The sequence below is a fragment of the Lepisosteus platostomus genome, chromosome 8, assembly GCF_059453375.1.
Source record: "Lepisosteus platostomus isolate fLepPlt1 chromosome 8, fLepPlt1.hap1, whole genome shotgun sequence".
Classification (NCBI taxonomy): Eukaryota; Metazoa; Chordata; class Actinopteri; order Semionotiformes; family Lepisosteidae; genus Lepisosteus; species Lepisosteus platostomus.
The window spans coordinates 43,002,340-43,024,550 of NC_142618.1; the positions used below are offsets into that span (position 1 = coordinate 43,002,340).

The 22,211-nt window shown below is 36.3% G+C and overlaps 1 protein-coding gene across 15 annotated transcripts in view; it reads left to right on the forward strand.

Annotated features, from left to right (window-relative positions):
* Window positions 1-22,211, forward strand: part of amph (amphiphysin) — a 116,432-nt gene that overhangs the window by 11,906 nt on the left and 82,315 nt on the right. For all 15 annotated transcript variants that reach the window (XM_088643527.1, XM_088643528.1, XM_088643532.1 and 12 more), the window contains exon 2: window positions 16,747-16,827. In XM_088643527.1, coding sequence (XP_088499653.1) covers window positions 16,747-16,827 — 81 coding nt within the window. The remainder of the gene's footprint in view (window positions 1-16,746; window positions 16,828-22,211) is intronic.

A 22,211-nucleotide genomic window follows, 5' to 3' on the forward strand; every position in this document is an offset into this window, starting at 1 on the left:
TCCCAGGTTTCTTTCCACAGTCCACAGATCTGCTGGTAGATTAAATGGCTATATCCTGATGGATGTATGTTAGAATTTGCAATGATAAGATTATAAGATTATGAAGAATAAATCAAACTTAATATATTTGTACAGTATATACTGTAATGTATTATATATTTTAGATGTCAGATTTTTAGGTGATTACGTGTATGAACCTGATCGCAATAGAGCAAAAATACTTTGTGTTTAAATAAGTAATTTCAAGTGATAAGAAGTACTGTGAACCATTCACTAGTGAATGTAGTGTAAACGTCACTTATTAAAAGGTAATTTTAGTCTTTGGATGTGTATACTTCCGAGGCAAAACTGCATGGAGTCTGCAACCCATTAAGCTCACCAAACTCTTTGTGTAATCATTTAAGAAGCTTTACTGACTTTTCTTTAGTATATAAATGCATTCTCAATTGGGCTTTAATTTAGAGATTGAAATGGAATCAGCAAATACTCAAGGTTATAGTGTTAATTCTTAATATGTATGAAATAATTACTGGAATATATTATATTAGCTATACAGCTCTTTACTGGTCACCAAACTGCCTTAAGATCTTTAAAAGTTCTAGCAATGTGAGGGTTTTAATTTACTGAAGCAATTAGGAATTAGGCACGGGAACAGTAAATTTTGAGAACACTGTGTCAACTGTTAAGAATCAGTCAGACACAATTTGCAGTTTTACTTGCGTATTCTAATTATGCAATACACTGTTTATTAATACACCAAAACATACACAATAAACCAACAAGAGTACAGTAATAGAATATATTTGTGAATTAACCTGCTGTCATACAAATGGTTAATTGTTCACTCTGGAGCTACAAAGATAAGAGTTACTGTAATAACATCAGAGTTAAAACATCCGAACTACAACATGCGTTACGGTGTACCTCGTAGGTTATATCAGTCTCATGTGAATATAGAATGTCTATACTCAGAAATCCGTTGGCTAAACGTTTCCTGATTAAGTTCTGATGAGTTGGAATTCCTACTAAAGAAGGAGTTGGCTGAGTTGGCTGTGATTCAGTTTCTTTAGCTGCTTGCCCTGTTCTGGGAGTGTCCTGGAGCAGAGAGGAGAGAGAGAAGCTGATGCATCTCTGCATGAAAGTCAGCATCTTGCTGAACATAAATCTTTCATTTGCTTGGGCCCAGGCGCAAGCGAGGCAGGAAGAAGAAACTCAGTTTGCCCCTGTGGTAGCTTTTTACTGAATATGCATGGATATTTGGAATGTCGACAGAAAGAGCCTTAATTTTGCTGATCAGGTGAAAGTAACAATTGGTTTACAAAACACAAGATTTCTTCTGTTGCAGAAATAATATCTTAGGCAGGATTCTGTTCTTTACTGACTGTTTGCAGTCAGACCCCTTTACCTGCATTTCCCTTGCTTTTATGCAGAGGTCCAAGCTGCTTGGTCAAGGCAAAAGTAAGCCTGATTAGAAATATTTAATTACACTTAATTTTAAGTGTATATTGTGACTTGTGGCTACAAAGTTTAATAAGAACTAATTTTGTCAAAAAACAGTAATTCATCTATTCCTACAATGTTGTCAAGAGAAAGCTAAACAACAGGATGTACAGTAAACCATTTGTGCAAACTGGTCTGGAAACAAACCAAACTGTCATGTACTTTTACGAGACTATAATGTATGAAAAGTATTAGCAGTTTCTTTGCTCTGTGTGGCAGACCAAACACTGGTTGCTGTATTTATTGAGCTCAATAAAGGCTGAACCCGTACAAGACTGACTCCTGCTCTTCTGTTGAATTTATCTCAATAAGATTACTGGCAATTTTTTTATTTTCCACTTTGTTCTCCTGGTGAATGTTTTAGTGCATTGGCTATATGTTTTGGTCGTTGTCACTCTGCAAATTAAGAGCCATTAAGTAAGTTTAAGGAAGCATTTCTTCTACCTCAGCAAAAAAAAGGTTCATGTCAACTTCAGAATTCAGTCTGCTGTTGCTATCGTTAGTTATAATAGCTGTTGAGATAATGAGCCAGTTCCATGGGTGCCCATATATACACAGTTCATGACATTACCTATACCATGGTTTGGAATTTTCTTGGAAGTTCAAAGATGAGCCAGGAGAGTTTGGGACTAAGGGTTTATGGACCTAAAGAGGTTCTGTCTTTCAAAGAGGAGGCTCCTCTAACAGAGTGGTGCTATTTTTGTCATCGGGGACGGAGAGAATGTTCATGGCTGAACTTTTGATAAACTCACAGTAGTTAATTTCCTGGACCAGCCATTCATCTCTTACCTTGTGATTTCATTACTGTATCAGAGGATCTTTTAGAGATGGTAAACATGGTCTACACATGGTGTCTGCCTATTCATGCCTCCCACTTAGGATTACTGTATGCAATCTACTGTACCACTACTTCACAGCTGTCCTTTGTCTAATATCTCCATGATACTCAATATAATATATACCGTACATTTATGTTATTTATACTGAGCTCTGTAGTTATTTACAGGATATATTTGCAGGTGTATTCTGGATTATGTTTCTCATTTTTTATGTGCCTTTGATATACTTAAGGATAGCTATGAAAATTAAAAAATAACAGGTATCTGATATCACATTTTTTGCTTTCTAAACAATCCAGTCACAAAGTGCACCATCCTGTTCTATGGGGTATGGCAGAGTTTGTGTCTGGTCTTCAGCCTATTCCTAGACTGATCTCCTCTGCTATAAATATTTAATTGGTATGCAGTAACTGCTGGATCACATTCCCTGGGTTTCTTGTTTGGTAGAGCAACAGAGAATTGTGCAGGAAGACTAACTCTGGCCTTTGAGGTTGGGCTTAATATTTTTATCTTTTAATTACAACATTTGTAGGAAGTTGTGATTCCTGTGTAAAGATAAACGTCAAGGAAGGGAGTGATTTTCCTGTGTTGCTGATGACTGCTATTTCACTCATTAGCACATACTTTCTAAATTCCTTGATTTGCTTGTCTTTCAGGATGTGGTGTTGTGTTTTACTTTTTTCTCTGGGTAGATCTTCTTTATCTTTAGTTTTAAACTATTTTAATTATTTAATGTACTTCATTGTTCATCATTGTACTTCATTGAATGTTACCATTTTCTACTGGGCTATAGCTACAGATGATTCATTACAGAAATTTGTTAAACCTGCAGATTCTGGGACTCCAGGACAGGCGAACTGTATTCAAACATAGTCTTTACAATTCATGAATGTTAAACGTTTAACCAGATGTTCTGTTAGGTGGACCAGCTTTAAGGTGCAATTGCTTTGTGAATTGTTAAACCAATAATTTTGTGAAATGCAAGAGCAGTAAAAAGTAATCTGAAGAATGTGTAGAATTTTTACAGGGAGACAAAAAAAAACCCTACTGAATGAATAATTGTGATGCTCTCCCCAACATGAAGTTTCTTCTAACTTTCTATAGCAATACTTGTTTAATATGATTCTGAGGCAGCTGATTAATGGAATATTACAGTATATACAGTAACAATTTGTGAATTTATTTTATTGTATGATTGTTTTGCTTGTACGTATACACAATGCATTTACATAACTACTGTATACATTTTGTATAAGGTGTAATATGAATCTGGTAAAGGATCTATTAAATAGGTAAATATTTTTTAAGTAACTAACATGTAAAGGTTAAGTCTACACTGAAAAGTAAAATAAACAGGCAAGTCACACTTGAAGTAGACTAATATACTATAGCCAATAGAACTATAGCCAAAACTAGATTTTTTCCTTTCGCTTTTCATTGTAGAAATAACATCTACTTCCTCCTTTATAGCCCATATGCTGATGCAGCTCACATTCTGATTTATTCTGTAAAACATGTATTGAAACAAATTATATTTAGATACAGTGGCAGTCAATTGTTGTGCAAGCAGTAATCCTTTGCAGTATGCTGTGGCACAAGCAAGATGCTTTGAGAATCAAATGAGATCAAATGTAAGTTTTATGTATCAAGTCATACAGTAGTAAACCAACACTCTTGAACATTTACAAAAATTGAAATTTACTGCAGTTATACAGTACATGTACAGGGTATTTGATATTTTTGTAATTATCTCAGGGTTAAGGATGGGTTCGTATTCAGTATATTTGACTATTTTAGGTCTGTATTACAGTAATATTCACAGCTGTCTGAAAATTGTAAAATCAACATGCTGTCCTGTATCTGCTCTGGGAGGTGGGTTTCCAGATGAAGGACAGGTTACGATAGTTAGTAGCACTGGTTACGATAGTTAGTAGCACTGAAACTTGATCCAAGGTCTTGGTAGCACAAACTGCATGTTAGTGTGCATATTTGTGGTTTCTGCTACAAAGTTAGAAGAATTAGGATTACTGTTTTGTGCTGGCTTAGGCGTAGAACGCACACAATGGAGCTAAAAATAAACACAGAAATCTCCCATGCCAAGCTTATGTAATGTTCTGAGTGTGAATTTAAATAATGGTTATAAATATCATAACTGTTATTTCCGTGTGCATGGTTGGTTTCTGTCCCATTCCTTTGAAAGGGATTTTGTTAATATCCTTATGTTGAGGATTGGAGTTGCTGGTGATTAGCAAGGAGAAAAAAATGTACTCCTAAATGTCGCACTTTCATTTAAAACACAGTGATTCTTCTCCTTCTTACACTGAGGGTAGAAGAAGTGTGCAAGTCTCCAAGTGTGTAGCATTTGGCAGTGGTGTCCACAGGATGTGTGTGACATTCTCACTCTTTCAATAAAACAGGTGCTCTGTCATCCATAATAGTGAATATCGGGGTGTTACCCCAGCGTCCTGGCCAAATTTCCCATTGGCCCTCACCAATCATGGCCTCCTAATAATCCCCATCTATGAATTGGCTTCATTACTCTCTGCTCTCCTCCCCACTGATATCTGATGTGTGGTGAGCAATATGGCGCACTATGGCTGCCGTCGCATCATCCAGGTGGATGCTGCACATTGGTGGTGGTGGAGGGGAGTCCCCATTACCTGTAAAGCGCTTTGAGTGGAGTGTCCAGAAAAGCACTATATAAGTGTAAGCAATTATTATTATTATTATTATTATTATTATTATTATTATTATTATTATTATAACAAAATGCTATTTAGCTAGCTCTCAGACGATACATAGTACAAAAAAACAACAATACAATTGTATAATAAAAGAAAGACAGAGACAACAGGCAGTGTGCAAAAACCAACAACAGGCAATGTGCAAAACAACAGGCAGTGTGCAAAACAACATAAAGGTAACAGGTAATGTGCAGAAACAACATCATATGTGCAAAAACATGCATCAACAGATTGAAATAAAAGGATAGAAATTATGGGGAGTGAGCTTTTTGACATGTAAGTTGGAGGTAGATTTCAATATGTGAGTTTTTGGTAAGAAAGAAAGAAGGCACTGTGAGGTTCAGATCATAGGTGAGAGGTGAGGTGAGAGTGAGAGTGGCTGGGAGTTTAATAGTTTGATAGTGCGGGGGTAAAAACTGTCTTTGAGTCTGGTAGTCCGGGCCCGAATGCTCCGGTACCGTTTTCCAGATGGTAGAGGGTCATACAGTCTGTAGCTGGGATGTGTGGAGTCTTTGATGATGCTTGGAGCTTTCCTCAAGCACCGTCTGTCATAAATGTCCTGTATAGATGGGAGGGCAACCCCAGTGATGGACTGGGCAGTTTTCAACACCCGCTGTAGGGCTTTGTGGTTAGCAATACTGCAGTTGCCATACCACACTGTGATGCAACCTGTCAGTGTGCTTTCTGTTGTGCATGTGTAAAAGTTAGTGAGGATCTGGGGACATATCTTAGCCTTCTTCAACCATCTTAGGAAGTACCGGTCGCTGTTGTGCTTTCTAGATCAGTCAGGTGGCATTGAGAGACCATGTCCTCGGTGATATGGATGCCAAGGAATTTAAAATTACTGACCCTTTCCACTTCAGTCCCGTTGATGTGGATAGGGGCATGTCCATTTTGCAGTTTCCTGAAATCAACGATCAGTTCTTTGGTTTTGCTGACGTTGAGGGTGAGGTTGTTGTCTTCACACCACGTTGTAAGGAGATTGACCTCCTCCCTGTAGGTCCTCTCATCATTGTCTGTGATCAGACCTACAACTGTGGTGTCATCGGCAAACTTGATGATGGGGTTGGTGTTGTGTTTGGCTTTACAGTCGTGGGTGTAGAGGGAGTAGAGTAATGGACTAAGCACACACCCCTGGGGGACCCCAGTGTTCAGAGTTAGTGTGCTGGAGGTGTGGTTTCCAAGCCTGACAGGCTGAGGTCTGCCTGTCAGAAAGTCCCGAATCCAGTTGACTAGTTTCTCTGGAATGATAGTGTTAAAAGCTGAGCTGAAGTTGATGAATAGTAGTCTTGCATATGTGTTCTTTTTATCCAGATGACATAGGGCAGTGTGTATGGCAATGGAGATTGCGTCATCTGTGGATCTGTTGGGCCGGTAGGCAAATTGGTACGGGTCCAGTGTGTTTGAAATGGTGTCCTTAATGTGCTTCATGACCAGCCTCTCGAAGCAGAACCTAAATCCAATAGATTATTAGTACCAGTGTTTACTGCATTTCCGTTTTAAGGTTATACAATTGTAAAAAAAAAATTGTAATTTTAAATATTAAGCTGAAGTACTGTAGTGATTTTTGTTGCTGATCAGGAAAGAAAAGTCTGTCTTGTGAGAGTGCACAAGCTATCAATAGCTAATGAGATCAGGAGTTATCTGTTTTATACTTATCTGTGTAGGAATTGTATGGTTAAGCAGACATTTTCAATTTCTTTTTTTTAATTATGCCTTTTGTTTCCTGAGGGTAAATTGCTGTTTCAATAACATAAACACAGGTTGTGTTCTCGAAGACAAAATGATTGCTTTTGTGATCTTGGAAGAGCATACTGTGGATACATTAGTTTACAGATTGTTTGCAGTTCTTTATTACTATATATATGTATATATATTTAAAATATTTTTGAAAATAAATACAGATTCCGTCTGGACTTTTCTTGCAATAAAAAATCTTCATTAAATTAAATTTCAGAACACCAAGAGAAAACATTAAAGGGAGTTAATCTTCCTCCAGTTATTAGTTTATAGTTACGAAAGAATGTACTGTATACTTTGATGTAAGTATGTATACAAGTACTGTATGTACTGTATAAAGAGATATACTTTGCCAAATGTATGCTTTTTATGAAGATTTCCTTTGACCCTGATAAAAAAAGCAAAAGTACTGAAAAAGTATAGCTAATGACCTAAGATGCTGCCTTATGCACAATCATCAGGATATAATGATCCTGAACTTTGCATTTTCCTCAGTCTTAATGTAGGAGGATGCATTCCACAAGGGATGAAATTGTTTTGACTGGAGCAACATTGTGTTGGCCTGCCCTCCTTTCAGCAACAGGGAATATGGGAATACTATCAGAGCATTATATTTTTTTTTTCATATTTGTGGGTTTTCTTTTTGTGTTTGCTTGGTTACATTCAATTTCAGATACATTTCCTCCATCTCATATCCTAGTCTAGCTTCTAGACATTTTAAACATTGATGCCTCTGAGACTTTTATGCTAAGCTTGATGATGATTTGTGCTCCTGTTTGCGGTTTTATTTTATTGTTTTGCAAACAATAGGCAAATACCTCTCAAACTAGGACTCTGAACCTCTGGAGGGTCAAATATTGCAAAATAACTGGTTTGTTCTCTGTTTCATTTACAGTACATCAAACTTCTAAATCTTTCCTTTCTATTTTCTTTCTCTGCTTTTAGATAAATCTAATTCAGGATTACTTAAGAACATTTTTTAGATGAACTGTGCAAAACCATTGGGGATTGGATTTTGTTTAAAATATAAAGCCTTTATTTTGGTGTCACAGAATGAGTTTAATATTGCACACTGTGCTGGCCTAGAAGAATGCATTGAGATATTGACGTTAGGGAAAAGACTTCCTTACATGTACTGTATAAAAACCCTGAAGCCAAATATCCTCTGAATCACTAAACAGACCCGGAGTGTGTCAGGATATTTCTGTATTTTGAATTTCAAACGTACCTGCCACTATAAAGCCATATTTTACTTACATCTAAGTACTGCAATTGCTTAAAAATCTGCCAGCTTCAGAACATAGAGGATCACACTTAATTGCACTTTCTTAAATGTGCTGTAAATGCCTGGTCATTTCTGTTGCAGAAGTATATTCAGTTTAATTTTACTCTATAGAGTTAGAGTTTCTTGATAATTGACAAAAATGCAAGCACTCACATAGCCTTCCGAGAACTTATTTGCAAGGTGGACCATGGTGTAAAAGATTACGCTAAATAAAAAAAGGAATTTAACTTGCTGAGCTTCTTCAAAGAAATTGTATTTCTTATGACACTGCAGTGCTTTGGTGTTTAGAAAATGCAAATATAAATATAATGTAGGATACAAGCTTGTTTAAGACTTTGCGGTTTTGTATTTTTAGTCAAATTAATACTCTTTTTATTGTGGACTGTGGGGAATCAATATTAAAGTATGATTATTTTAAAGTAAGACATGACAGTTGTTCATTATGTAGGTCAAAACACATACAGTACAGTATGTATAGTACTTTTATATCCCATACGGTTTCACTGGTTTATGTTTGCAAACCTGGAGGGATTGCTTATAAACATCCTTTCTTGAACCTTTTTAAGTATTCAACAAGCATATTGTTGCAGTCAGAATATTGCACTCACCAAGGTCTCACTCTAGGGTTTCCGTGAAATTTCTTCTGAATGATAGGTATAAGGATAAAATATGTGATACTAAAGACAAAACTCAAATCTCTGATAAGAACATTTTTTCTAAATCGCAGCAGAAGTATCAAACATCAAACAGACTTTCACTCCTTTGATGGACCATGTAACTGGAACAGAGAAGCCCAGCATGTTGACTTAATCTGGTACTATCTGGTTCATCTATTAGGAGTTGAGTGAAAACAGGTTCCTGAAGCAATATATATATATTCAAAAAGCACACAAAACCTACAAACTCATTCCTCACAGACTACTGTATTTGAACTCACATTTTATTGCACTTACCAATCTTCTTTATGAAGTAAGGGATACACCCTGCTTGATTTTCACTGTTTAAACTCCTGAATCAGTAAACCCCTTAAAACAAGGGTTCTTTAGACACTGTTACAATACGAATCAAGATATTCTCATGATTCTCCTTTAACCAGTTAAAAGACTGTATTGATTTCTTTCTAATTGGCTAAGTTTAGCTACCACTAGTTGCCCTGTAAAAATCACTTGTACCTCCTAATGAATCTGCTTGATCCAGTTGATGTACTTCCTCGCAGATCTAATGCTGATGATAAAAGCAATCAAACTCCTGTAGACAGATGTTGATTTTATTTTAAATGGTTTTTTGGTCTCAACATTCTGATGCCCAGGTGGTATAGATGAATGATACTGTGCATTTGCAAACTTGGTAATGCCTTTTTATTTGTAGCACTGCCTATGGTTTTTGACATTTGACATTTGTTCATTTTAACAAAATGTTTAGCATAACAATGGTATATCAGCACGAGCCAATTAGGGCATAATCTAGTCAGGCTTGTTGGCATTTGGGTTTATTGTTTAACTCCAAATCAAGTTGTTAGGATTTGGTTGATAGAGGCTGGTGACCCATGTTACATTGATGGAGAAAGAAATCACACCTTTGGTTGAGTATCCTATTTTTAACTGTGGGACACCCTGTGGAATCGAACATAAATGATTTTACAGAACCATTTATTTAATCATATTTTATTGTATTATTGTTAACATTCTTTCTTTTCTGATGATTTAAGAGCCCGTTCTGGGAACAGTTTAAGGATATTTTTTTTCCATCCGACTGAAAAAATGGCTCAGTAATAAATGCTGAATGTTGATGAATGTGTATTGCAGTCATTATATATTTATGTTTTTCATTAAGGTTATTGGTCTGAGTCCTGTAGACCAGTATACCAGACAGTAGCAATAAATATGTTTTTGCAATTTGAAATTCTCTATGCCTAGTGAGTATGTTTAAAAAATAAACCTGAGAATTGAAATATTTTGAATAACTAAGTTTTTATTGTTGCTGTTTTATTCCTGTTATTTATCACCAGGCAGCAAAATGTTGTTTCCACCTCTTAAGATGGAACTGCTTTAAACAAATGTCACCTTCTATTAAGTACCAGATATCAAAAGTGTTATTAAAAACCCTGGGACTTCTTCCAAAATCTCTATTATGATATTAGCAAAAGGTGACAGTTTTTCTGTCATACAAAATAGAGGATTTTTAATGTAGGGCGTCCATGCTGTTACATTATTTTGTAGTCCCTTAATTATGCTTTTCACTATAAATCATTCTCTCTACTTCTATTTTAGGTGCAGTGGTTAGCATGACTGCCTTGCATTGCTGGGACCCTGGATTGAAATCCAGACCTGGGGTGCTATCTGTGTGAAGTTTGTATGTTCTTCCTGTTTCCTCTCACACAGTCCAAAAACATAATGGTGGGTTGATAGGCTTCTGGAAAAATTTGGCCTAGGTGTATGCCTGTGTGTCGGCCCTTCAATAGACTGGTACCCTGTCCAGGGTGTACCCTGCCTTGTGCCTGTTGTTTACTGGGATAGGTTTCAGCTACCCTGCAACCCCGAGCCGGTGGAAACAACTGGAAGAAGCAGTTAGAAAATGGATGGAAGGAATCAGGAATCAGCAAGGCCCTTCACAAAGTATTTACTTAATGTATGGTTAGTTGGTTTGTTACCGGGAATGAACCAGACTATTAAGTTAGGTGATTGCTATGTGATTTGTAAATCGTTTTTAGGGCAAGATTGGACATCTCTGGTCCTTAAGAGCCAAAACCCACATATTTTTTATTTTTAGTTATTTTTTCAACTTGCAATTTTTTTAAAACCTAAAATTGCCATTCCTGAAAGAGTTGATGCAGCCTTCTGATCTAGCCAGTCCACAGGAAGGCACAACAAGAAAGCTGTTTCCTTAGAACAATTTCCCCATTATTTTCCTTAAATCCTCTAAACCCTATCCTTCTGTTATAATGACATCCGACATTCATTTGTGAACAGAAAATACAGTATAGTAGAGTATCAGCTTGAGAGGAAAATACTTTAACGTCGATTTGGAAGGTGAATGGTTTTAAGGAATTGCGCATGTTTCTCATTTAATCAGAATTGACTGAGCTGGTTATATTGATCGTTGAGGAGACCTGAAACAGAGCAGGGAGCTGCTGGCTTGAGAGTATGAGCAAGAATAACAGTCACTCTTCCTTCATAGTAATTCCAATCTCTGGGAGAAGTTAACTTTAGACAATGTTCCCACCTACTTTGGGAAACTCACCCTAGAATGGAGGAAAAGATTTTCATACTTTCTGGGTTCATCAGCTAATTTGTAGGCCAGATCACTGCAAAAATGCTGTACAAAATGTAACATTTTTCTAAAAAACATTAGTATTAGTCTGCATTAAATAATGGTAAATTCTGCCGCCTTCTATATGATCCTTGGAAACACACTGAAAGACAAAAAAAGAGAATGCCATCTTCCTAATGGGAATCAGTAAATCCTTGGGTCACTTTTGTCTTTAATCTGCATTACAACGAATAGCTCATGTCGTGCCCTCTGCAGCCAGAGGGCGCTCCTTCTCTGTCCTGTCTCTTGTTTCCGGTGCTTTGCTGTCCTTCCGGTGTTTCTCTCTCTCTGGGGCTATATATTTCTGGGTCTTTCATTTGTCTTTGCTCAGCATTGACGTTCGGATGTCCTGAAACCCGCCTAGCACCTGGTCGCTCCACGTCCGCTACCTGAGGGCATAGGTTTCTATACGGCACTCCCTGAACAGCTGAGCCCAGGCTAACCCCCGTCGCGCCGCTACGCATAGCGTCTTTTTGCTCTCCTGCCATTCTACGGTTTGTCCTTTCCGACATCCGTGACAGCTCAGGGAAAGTTTTAGTGTTTGCAAAAGTGTTTTGGCAGTTTTTCTAATTGGTGACGGTTGTACTGTACAACATAGTAGTTAATTCATCAGGAACAAAAATTCTGAAAGCTAAAAAGGCTTTTGCATCGATGTATCCATTTTTCAAAAAACAAAATTGTGCCCCCAACAATCACTGTTAAACTTTTATCTTTAAGACTTGAAATATAATTTCTAAAAAGATAAAGGGTGCATTTAAATATTATTTTAAATAGACTTGCATAGTCAATTATTTGCAGAGGCTTGTGTCTAGGCTTGCACACAATACCATGCAGTTTAACACTTTGTTTCAACCTTGTAAAAAAGCTTGCAGAAAAATTGTACTTTATTTAATAACTGTAGACTTCCAAAAGTGTTTTGGCAAATTAACTTAACTTAATTAAGTTAACTAAATTAATTAACTCCTCATGCAAGACATGTACCAACACTCAATTTTGCTTCACTGCTGAAGAACAAGGCAAAAATAGAAACAATACAAATAACGTGTCACATTGTGAGGTCTGCTGGGTAGTTTGATAACAGCATTATGACCTTGTAGCTAAACAAGGCTGGGCCTGATCAGTACTGGGACTCAAAAACCACAATGCTGCTTTAAGTGGTTTGGTGGACTCCCTCTGGACAAGAATTGCTAAACTAATTATCCAAGTATGGAGACAGGGGAACTTTGCTGTATAAGGTACCATAATGCAGATAAGATATTCAACCAAGGTCCCAACATCTTGATCTGTTCGTAAATCTATTGGCACACCTGCTATGCATCAGGGCAGTGGGGCTAGTTATTCCTAATGGCTGCTGCATGTCACCTGTGTCACCACTTGCTGTAGGTGGTTGTCCTTTATTTAAAGCTCGTTGGAAATGAAAAAAAGCCATTTGAATGAAGGGATTGTCATTGAAGTAATTTTTAACCACTTGTAATACAGACACCAGCAAAACTATCACAATGGTGGAAAGGACATGCAATACACCTTTGTTAGTTCTGTTGCTGAAGGTGTGAACTATCACTTCAGATCCTAGCCTTGAGACAGAAACAGCTGATACTTTTTTGAGCTAGACCTCAGCAAAAGCTGGCAACTGTCAGTCGCAATGCTAACAAAGAGACCGTAGTGAAATAGAACTCAGTAGCATTTATTTTCAGTAGCCTTGAGTTGGAGAGCTGTCTCACAACGAATGCTTTCTCTATGTGACAACTATTATATCTCATGGAATAAGGAACAAAAAGCATTCCTATAATGGGAGCCCATGTTTTTCACAATTCATTTTATAGTGCAACATTTTAATTTGAGACATCAGCCTCAAAGGTTTCTGTTGTCAAGAGAGTACTTATGGAGGAATATTCATCATAGTGCATTGTCACTGAATTCTACATTTTTATGTAAATTTTTGGCTTTTTAAAGTGGAAATTTGACATTTGACTTGTTTTATCCATACAGTAAGTGTTCAGTCTGAGTATTTGTTTTGATTAAAAAATATTAACTTTCAAAAAATGTTTAAACAGCATTTGTAATTCAACAAAATGAGACCTTGTTGACGGGGGAAATACTTTTTCTAGGCAAGGTATAAATTAGTTTTTTCAGTATAAGAACAGAGGCTTACCTCAGTGATGGGTGTATCCGAAGTACAGTATAATTTGCCATATTTAAGAGCAAGAAAATGGATGTTGAATAGCTAAAAATATTTTTGTTATGCTTAACCTGGTGGAAGAATATGTATATCTAATGTGTGAAGACAGAATATTACTTAATAATCCGAGAGTCCTTCATCTCTTTCATCTAGTTTCTAATGAATCCAATAAACAGATTAAATATATAGAGAGATTACAATATTTACCTAGCTGAGGGAGTAGCAGCCTATTTGTGAGGATAAGGCTGCCCAAACCAACCTCTCTCTTGTGAGGAAAGAGCTGGGTACTGTAGCTGCTGCTATACACATAGGCAAGCGAAAGTGTGTGAGACTCAATGGTAATTGTTTTTGTGAACTGTGTGGTTAATTCCTTTTTTAAGATACCTTCACAGCTTGAAAAATCTGCAAAAAAGCGGCATCCGGCAATAAATATAGTCCTGTGGAGCAAATGGGAAGGAAGATGAAAGACACCATGCCCTTTGTAATCGAGCCCATTATTCCTTATTATGCCTCCAGTTCTTACCTGACAATATACTTCTGTTGGATTTTGCTTCGTGAAGTACTGTGCTTCACTGTCTGCAGCTGTGGTTTCTCGGGTCAGATCTCTTCAGCAGAAGAATGATTCTTTGGCTTGAGTGTCTTTTTCATGATGTTTCCTCTGCTATTAAGTCTAAATAATTCTGTGAGAGCTTCTAAAGCATTTTCATAGCATTTTCACGCAATTACGATTCTAATTAGAATTACCCAAGAATAACCTGATGACATCATGTACGTTCCACAGAAACTGAAATGTATTTTTGTAGTTTCTAACAGCAGAAAATCTCAGGTTTTTATTTTTATAACACCGGGGGGCTGGCTATTTGTGCAGGCATCTTTTATAGGTGGGGTTTTAAGGGATATGACAGTTTTTTAATACAAATATCATTTTTGCATCCTCATGTCTTTTTTCCAGTCTAGGAGCAATGGTGTTTGTTTCTGTCTGTAATCTGTGTCTTGTGTCTGTTGCTTACTGGGATGGGTTCTGGCTTCCCCATGACCTGGTATTGGATAAAGAGGTTAGATAATGGATTAATGGACATCTATTCTACTTGATTTCATTATTTTACAGATGTTGTTGATGGAGTACCGCATTCTTGCAATGTAAAAATTAAAGTAAAGTCACAGAACAACCACCCTAGTTCAAGTAAATCTAAATCTGAAATGGAACACATCCAAGAATGTTTAAAGTAAAAGATAATTTCAGGATGAACATTAGACATGATTTTTAATGACTGTATTTGCTATTTGTTTCTGTGTTGAGACTATAGGAAAAAATCGAATTGTCTGTTATTGTTAATGATCTCAATTCTGAAAGTCTTATGTTTTTTAAGTCTTTCAGCCTTGACAAATACAACTTTATTGAACATTATTGAACAGAGGAGATGTGCTTCTCAAGTCGTTGACTGCACTCAGATTTAGTTTTTTTTTTTCATTCAGTTCATCTGGTTTTCCTTATTAACTTTTCATTTACATCCCGAAGAAGCTGTCAAGCATAAATGAAGGGAGCTCTAGGCTGCTGATTGCAAGCCCATCCTGGTCGTCATGCTCAGATTGTAGAGCCAGAAAAAAACTAAATAAAGCACAGCAATCAAGCTAAATTCCATTAGTGCTGCTCCCAGGCCAGTTAATACATGGTATATGTCCACAAATTCAGTCATGCTAACACTTACCAATATAGCTTTGGCAAGTATAAGGATTTCAGTATAATTACAGTGAGGCTGCAGTCACTTAATAATCTTATTTTAATAAATCTCTGTCTCTATATATGCAGATACTGTGGTGGACAGGAGAGAAGTCTGCAAACCAAGGTCTCCAAACTCTTTGTGATGCTTTATTGCAGACATTTTGAATGAGATTGAAATGGGGTGAAAAAAAACTTTTTGTTCTAATATAATGTTATACATAAGTGGAATTACCCCAGAATACAATGTACAGTATGTAATATTTTACTTCATAATTCAAATTAAACTTATCACAATATAATATGCTTCAAATTGTTTCACTGTACAAATAGCTTCGACTTTGAAGTCCTCATACTTTTGAAGGTTGTTTTAAAATGATTCCTGCTTTTCCCAAAACAGGTTCTTCATGGCCAGTTCCAAGGTTTATGAGCATATTTTACTTGAGGGCTACAAAAGGAGATCTTAAAACAAGACATAGCAAACATTTTATCTTTAGTGTAGTTTAGTTTTGTAGTTATTGTCTCATAATGATCTGATTTTTAAACACTTATAAGGGAAATATAAACTTGAAATATAATTAGCCCATGTAGCCTGTCTGGTAGTGTAGCAGATCCTCCTGTCAGGTAATGTTATTTTGGAGCACCAATGTACATACAAAGTAGGTTTTCTAGTGTAAGGATAGCAATTATTGAGCTGAGGTTGGACCAATCCAACTTTTTACGGTACCTGGCTGAGTTTGGTCCTTTACCTGCAATGTTACACTTGACTTTTTTATCTTAGATTTGATCTTTCTCAAAACACTGGCAGATCCTGTTTGGCCTGAGGCTGAGACTGAAGCAAGAGTTTGTAGATGATTGGACACAGTTACTGTATTTTAAGTGCCTTATCAGAATAATTAAGAATTATCCATTCTTTTGGGTAATTTACCTACTTTGTGTCTCACTCCCAGAGACTTTATCATTCTAACTCCCTGGGAGTAGATTCTGTCTAGTCCTGTTCTCTTTTTTTTAGTGTGAGAAATCACTTCACTGCAGATGCAGTTTATTTATCTAACTGCCAGAGGCTGAATGTTATTTTGTTTCTTTAGTGTTTACTCACTATTCTCAGCAGTCTGAACAGAGCTTATCACTCCAGATTGTGCAGTTACATCACTGTAGTTAGTAGCTAACATCTGAAAGTTTCAAAAGGATGCATCAATTTTATTTGGTAATATGGTGTTCAATTAATAATTGTATTGATTGTTTCTTAATTTCTCTCCTTTGGAGTTTCATAACACCCTTTCGTTGTAGTTCCCACAGATCTACAGCAAGCCTAGCAGATTTGCCTGAAAAAAATACCCCAAAACGTTGTAACTATGTTTAGGCATTGTTGTTGTGCAGTTCATCTTGAAAGGAGAACATAAAGACACAATTTCTTTCTTTTTTTTCAGGTGCTGCAAAAGTTGGGGAAAGCTGATGAAACGAAAGATGAACAGTTTGAACAGTTTGTCCAGAACTTTAAAAAACAGGAGGTAGGACGTTTTGTGTCAAGCATCATTTTGGAGACTATTGTGCATGTAATAAAGTGAAAGATCTAAAACAAATGTTTGCTTTTTTGAGGGAAGGATTTATAGCAATACAGTAGTTGTCATTGTACCATAATTAGAAGTGAGCATTTTTAATGGGTGACATTTTGACTGATGAACTACTATTCACCACTTTCTAATCCCATAATGCAACACTGTGCAGACAGTATCCGATTCTATTTAGAACCAACATTTAAGCCTGGCTTATGGCTCATATTTCCCAAAGTTACAAAAAACTTAAGGGAGGATTAATCCAAGAAGGATCTGTGTTTCAATAAAGTTATGGACAGTTTATAGTTTCAGATGAGACTATAAATATTTTTTCAGCTGGCCTGTTCATGAAATATTAGTGTATGTTTAACATAGGTACTTTTTGTTAGAAATTGTGCCCCATGATTTACAGTGCTTACTGCATTTTCCTTGGAAAAGTGAATACCTTGCAAAATTGCATTGCATTGCATGAGAAGAAGGCAAACAGGCATCCCAGACTTTGATCACATTTACAAAAATTAACATTAATTTGCCTTGCAGCCCCTGGTGTTTCATTTTTTATCAAATAAATTACTGATTGTTCTAGATTCAGTTTTTGGCAACAGACCACTACAAAATCATATGAAGCATTTATATGCCATCACGCTATTCAGAAATTTGTTTAAATTAAAAAAACAACACAACAACATGGTACAGTATTAATGAAGTATTTTGGAATTTTAAGTTTAAAAGCCTTTGATGCAGTTACAATATTTGATTTTGCATTTTTAACATCAATATTGTTTTTTGTTTGCTAAACCTTTTAAAACATGTTTTATGGATTTCACGGCTTGTGTCGAAACTTTATGGAATGCTGAACAGACGGATGCTTTCTGTACAAATTGACATCTAATACTTCATTCTGACATTATTAGTTTATGCTTACTCGTAAAAAAATGTTTATTAAAAAAACATCATTATAGAGTCAAAACTGGAGGTGTTTTCAGAGCCAAACCTTCAAAAACATGACATTCTTAACAGTATAAGGATATGAGATAGGTGGAGGTTTTACTGAGGATGTTGTATATGTAATATCATAATATGTTGGCCACAGTGTCCTGTGAGTCTTTATACAAATAAAGACCTAATAATTAAACGTTAAAACGGTTGCTTTAATGAAAATCCAGAATCATATTTTCTGAAATGTAAAAAGAGTAGGTCCTTATTATCCTTTATTTATTCTTTTTATCCTTATTATTTGTTTTTAAACAAACTTAGAGATAATAATACTATTAAAGGATTCATAGGATTCCTATTTACTGTTTAATGCAAGGGTTTGTTATGCATTAAGGGAAGCTCTACTTACTGTCCTACTGCTTTTTCATTAATAAAACTTTGTGGCGTTGCAGGCATTAAATGGTGTGTATTTGCCATGGCACTTTAGCTTGCAGTTCCTTGAGGAAGTTGTCAGGAAAGCCAGTAGATCTCTGAAACCATGAGAAATTGTAATGAATGCAGAAATAAAGACTTCAATATCTACAGCATGGTGTCAGAAGCAACAGAAGGAAACAATTACAATGGCAATTTCTGGCAGACCCGGGATTATATTTAAGACAAAACAGTGAACCCTCAAAATCCTCCTAAATTTGTGGTTCATCCTTTTGGTTTTTGTTCTTTTATACATCGAGTCCAACATAAATACAGTATGCCAGTCTCAGCCACAATATCTGTTAAATCTAATTTAGCTTTCTCAACCAGAATTGCCCTGCTATTTTTAGCTTTCTGAATTCAGTACTCAGATGCTCTGTAAATGTAAGAACCCTGTTAATATACAGTATGAGCATACAGCACAAACAGAATAACAAGCATTAAATCAGTAGAGGCAGTTGGAGATTTGGTGACAGCATTGCTAAGGCAGTGAAGCTGAGGTCCCCTGGAGTCAGAGGGGTTAGTCACTGGGTATCGCCTGGGAGAAGAAGAAACTAAAATAGCATTTGGCCTGCTGTGTGTGAAAATTATAAAATTTTTCAATTTCTACATTCTTAATCTTTCTTGAGGTTCCAGTGGTGTGTCAGAGAATCGAGCAATGAATGGCTGGTTTTCTTAATATAATTTTCTTAATCTGTTATTTTATATATCACCTTTAAGGGAAGCATCTCAAAGTGCTTGACAGTTCAAACAAAATAACACAATTTATAAAATTAGCCAATTATAAAATAAGTACATAAAAGAAACACAAGCCGTTAGATGTCCAGTACAATAGAATATGCATGATTATTAGAAAATGATGCAGACACAGACACCAATTAAATAAAAGCCTTTCTAAAAAGAAAGGGTTTGAGTCTAGATTTAAAGGCACTCAGGGCACGTGTTCTCTGATATCCCTGGGGATAGAATTACAGAGCTCTGGGGTGTAGCAGGGGAAGGCACTGTCATCCATGGAGTGTAAACGAGTTTGGGGGATATGCAGAAGACCAGATTGAGATGAGCGAAGGCTGCAAGGTGGGGAGTTTACAGATAATTGCATACGTAATGTAGGTACTGAGGTCCCAAGCCATGTAGAGCCTTATACAGTGTAGGTGAACATCAGGATTTTGAAATCTACTCAGAACCCTAAAAGACGCCAGTGCAAGAACTCCAGGATAAGTGCAGTGTGATCGTTTGCGTGTGACTTGATCAGGTTGGCTGAACACATTGAATTTTTAAGTTATTCTTATTTATTGTATTTATTTCATATTTTATCATTCATATTTTTACGTCCTTACTTATATTTACTATTTGTAATATGTATAAATTAAAAAATGGTAAGACAATTGGTTTTCAAATCAATCTACACTTACAATAAGTTGTGCTTTCACTTATAACCCCTGGAAGTTGACCACTGCGCTTTGTTTTTGACTCTTATTTAATGTTCCAAATATATTGGTATATTTGTTTAAAATGTTGTCACCAGTTAGACCAAAGAATGGTGTTAGATGCAAAATTATACTGACTGTCTCACCTATATATTTTTATGCTGCTAAGAATCCACGTTAAATTGTATTTATTGGTAAAGGTGATGGTATCATAATGACTGGAAACCTCCAGCATGGACAGAATATGCAGCAGTGGGTCTCTCTCATTGAAATGTATCATGGTTTATGGTGCACAGAGTATTTACAGTTCGCCAGATAAGGTGTGACTCAGCAAAGGCCCTGAAGGTTTAGCTTCCTCGTAGAGCTTTACAGAAGCTACTGAACCGAGGGTAGACAAGTTACAACGTTTGAGATGGAGAATCTCTCAGTAGAGAACAATCAGATTGAGACAAGAGAAACAGTGTGTATGAACAGTACATAAGACTTAAAAATTTTAAAATGATGGTGGTCAGGAATACAAACACAGAGGAGTCAAGGACAGCAGTATGGAATGTGGAATGTAGGCAGGTGAAATGTCAAATCGCAAACGTTTGATAAATTCCTCAGACTGATGAGAACCATCTTCACGTGAATGTCCTTGGATGTTCTCTTAGGTAGGTAGTTGTAGGCAAACTGTAAACAGCAAGACTGTCTGTTTGGCATGCCTAATTCCAGAAATGTGATCCCAGTAGCAGTACATGATGTTTCTGTCTTGAAACAGTGAGTTTATCTGATTTGGGCTATGCAAAGAGAATGTGATTTCTCCTCCTTGTTCCCAGCATAGAAATGATTTGAAGCAATGAAGTATGTCATGAAAAATAGCCGTGTTTTGTTAAACTGGTTTTAAGTTATGCATTGTGTTCATTTGGAATTTGTCTTCATTTGTCAGTTGAGTTATGATACAAAATATAAGAAATTAATCCGCTAACAGCCTTGCAGCGCTGGAGCCTGCTTTCAGTTCTTGGAGTGCTATCTGTGTGGAGTTTGCATGTTCTTCCTTGTTCGAGTGGGTTTCCCCTCACAGTCCAAAAACATATTTGTACTTTAGGTTCATTGGCTTTTGGGAATATTGGTCCTGGTGTGAGTGTGTGCACATCTGTCTCTGTGTCTACTATGTGATAGACTGCCATCCCATCCAGGCTGTAGTCTGATTTGTGCCAGTTGCTTGCCGGGTTAGGCTCTGGCTCCCCCATGAACCTGTGTTGGATTATAGGTTAGGAAATGGTGATATTTTGGGGGCATGCCTACAGCACAATAGTTAGCAATCACAGGCTATATGATTGCTGTCTGGCAGCACCAAGCATGATAATCCAATTGGCCAGCAATGTGTCTGGGAAAAAAAAAACAACCAATAACACGAAAGTGAAAGATGAATGCACTTCTGTAAGGCACTGTTTTAGAGAATATCAGCATGTTTGTTTGATAATGTGGTTGAGTCCCCAAGAGTCTAACAATTTACTACTGCAGCTCATGGAACAGAGTTCTAGTATTTGCCAGTAATCTATTTACTCTCCCAGGTATTTTAGCCAAAAAATTAGTTTATTTTCTTCCTTATTGGGGTCTTGTTAAGATGAATGAGACCCAGTGGTCTCGATTTCCCTTGAGATTCTGCATCCAGCAGTCTTCAAAGAGCCAGGTCTTTGTGCTGTATAACTCTTCTCAGATCTCACAGAGTCATTTCAAAGTTTGGCTGTGTATACAGTATTTTGATATTTAATAACAAACAGCTTGTTATAAAGCTTGAGAAGATAACTTAATGGTTAAGCTGTCCCAGAATTTATCATCAAATGTTGTCTCATTAGGAAAACAGTAATATAGAGTTTTTTTCTCAAATAGAAGAATAGTGTTGAAAATAACCAGTGGCTTAGAGCAAAAACTAGCAGAATTATTTTCAGATTTCAAACCTGTTGTTTTTTTATTCTGTACAACCTTTGTTGGTGGATTTTCTTTAAATGAACAACTCAAGATAAATTCAATATGAATAAAAAGGTAGCTGTTTTGATTTCTAGAATTCTCTGTCAATAATGAAAAATGTAGTAATAATTTTTGTTAATTTACAATTAACATTTATAAATACACTTTTATGAAAAAAGAATACTTGCTATCATGATTATTCCTCCTCTTTTTGTTCAGATATTGCAATGATGCTTTGTCACATGCTTTGTCAGATGGAGAACAAATATCAAGTCACGGTTTTACTGTTTTGCTCAGTTCATTTTAGAAAATTGTTTTTTTTTCCCCCCAAAACAGTCAGTTTTAAATTGACCTTGCACAAATATTTCTGCCTAGATTATAAACTGTAACACTTGTAACTTAGTCTCTAATGAATGGAATCACAGAAGATTCCTCTGGTTTATAAGTCAAGGCCTGTCTGAAATATTGCTATGTTTTAATTACAATGAAACCTTTTCAAAAATGAAAATCCTCTGAACATATGAATTAGTGAAAAACAGCTTTTGACCAAGC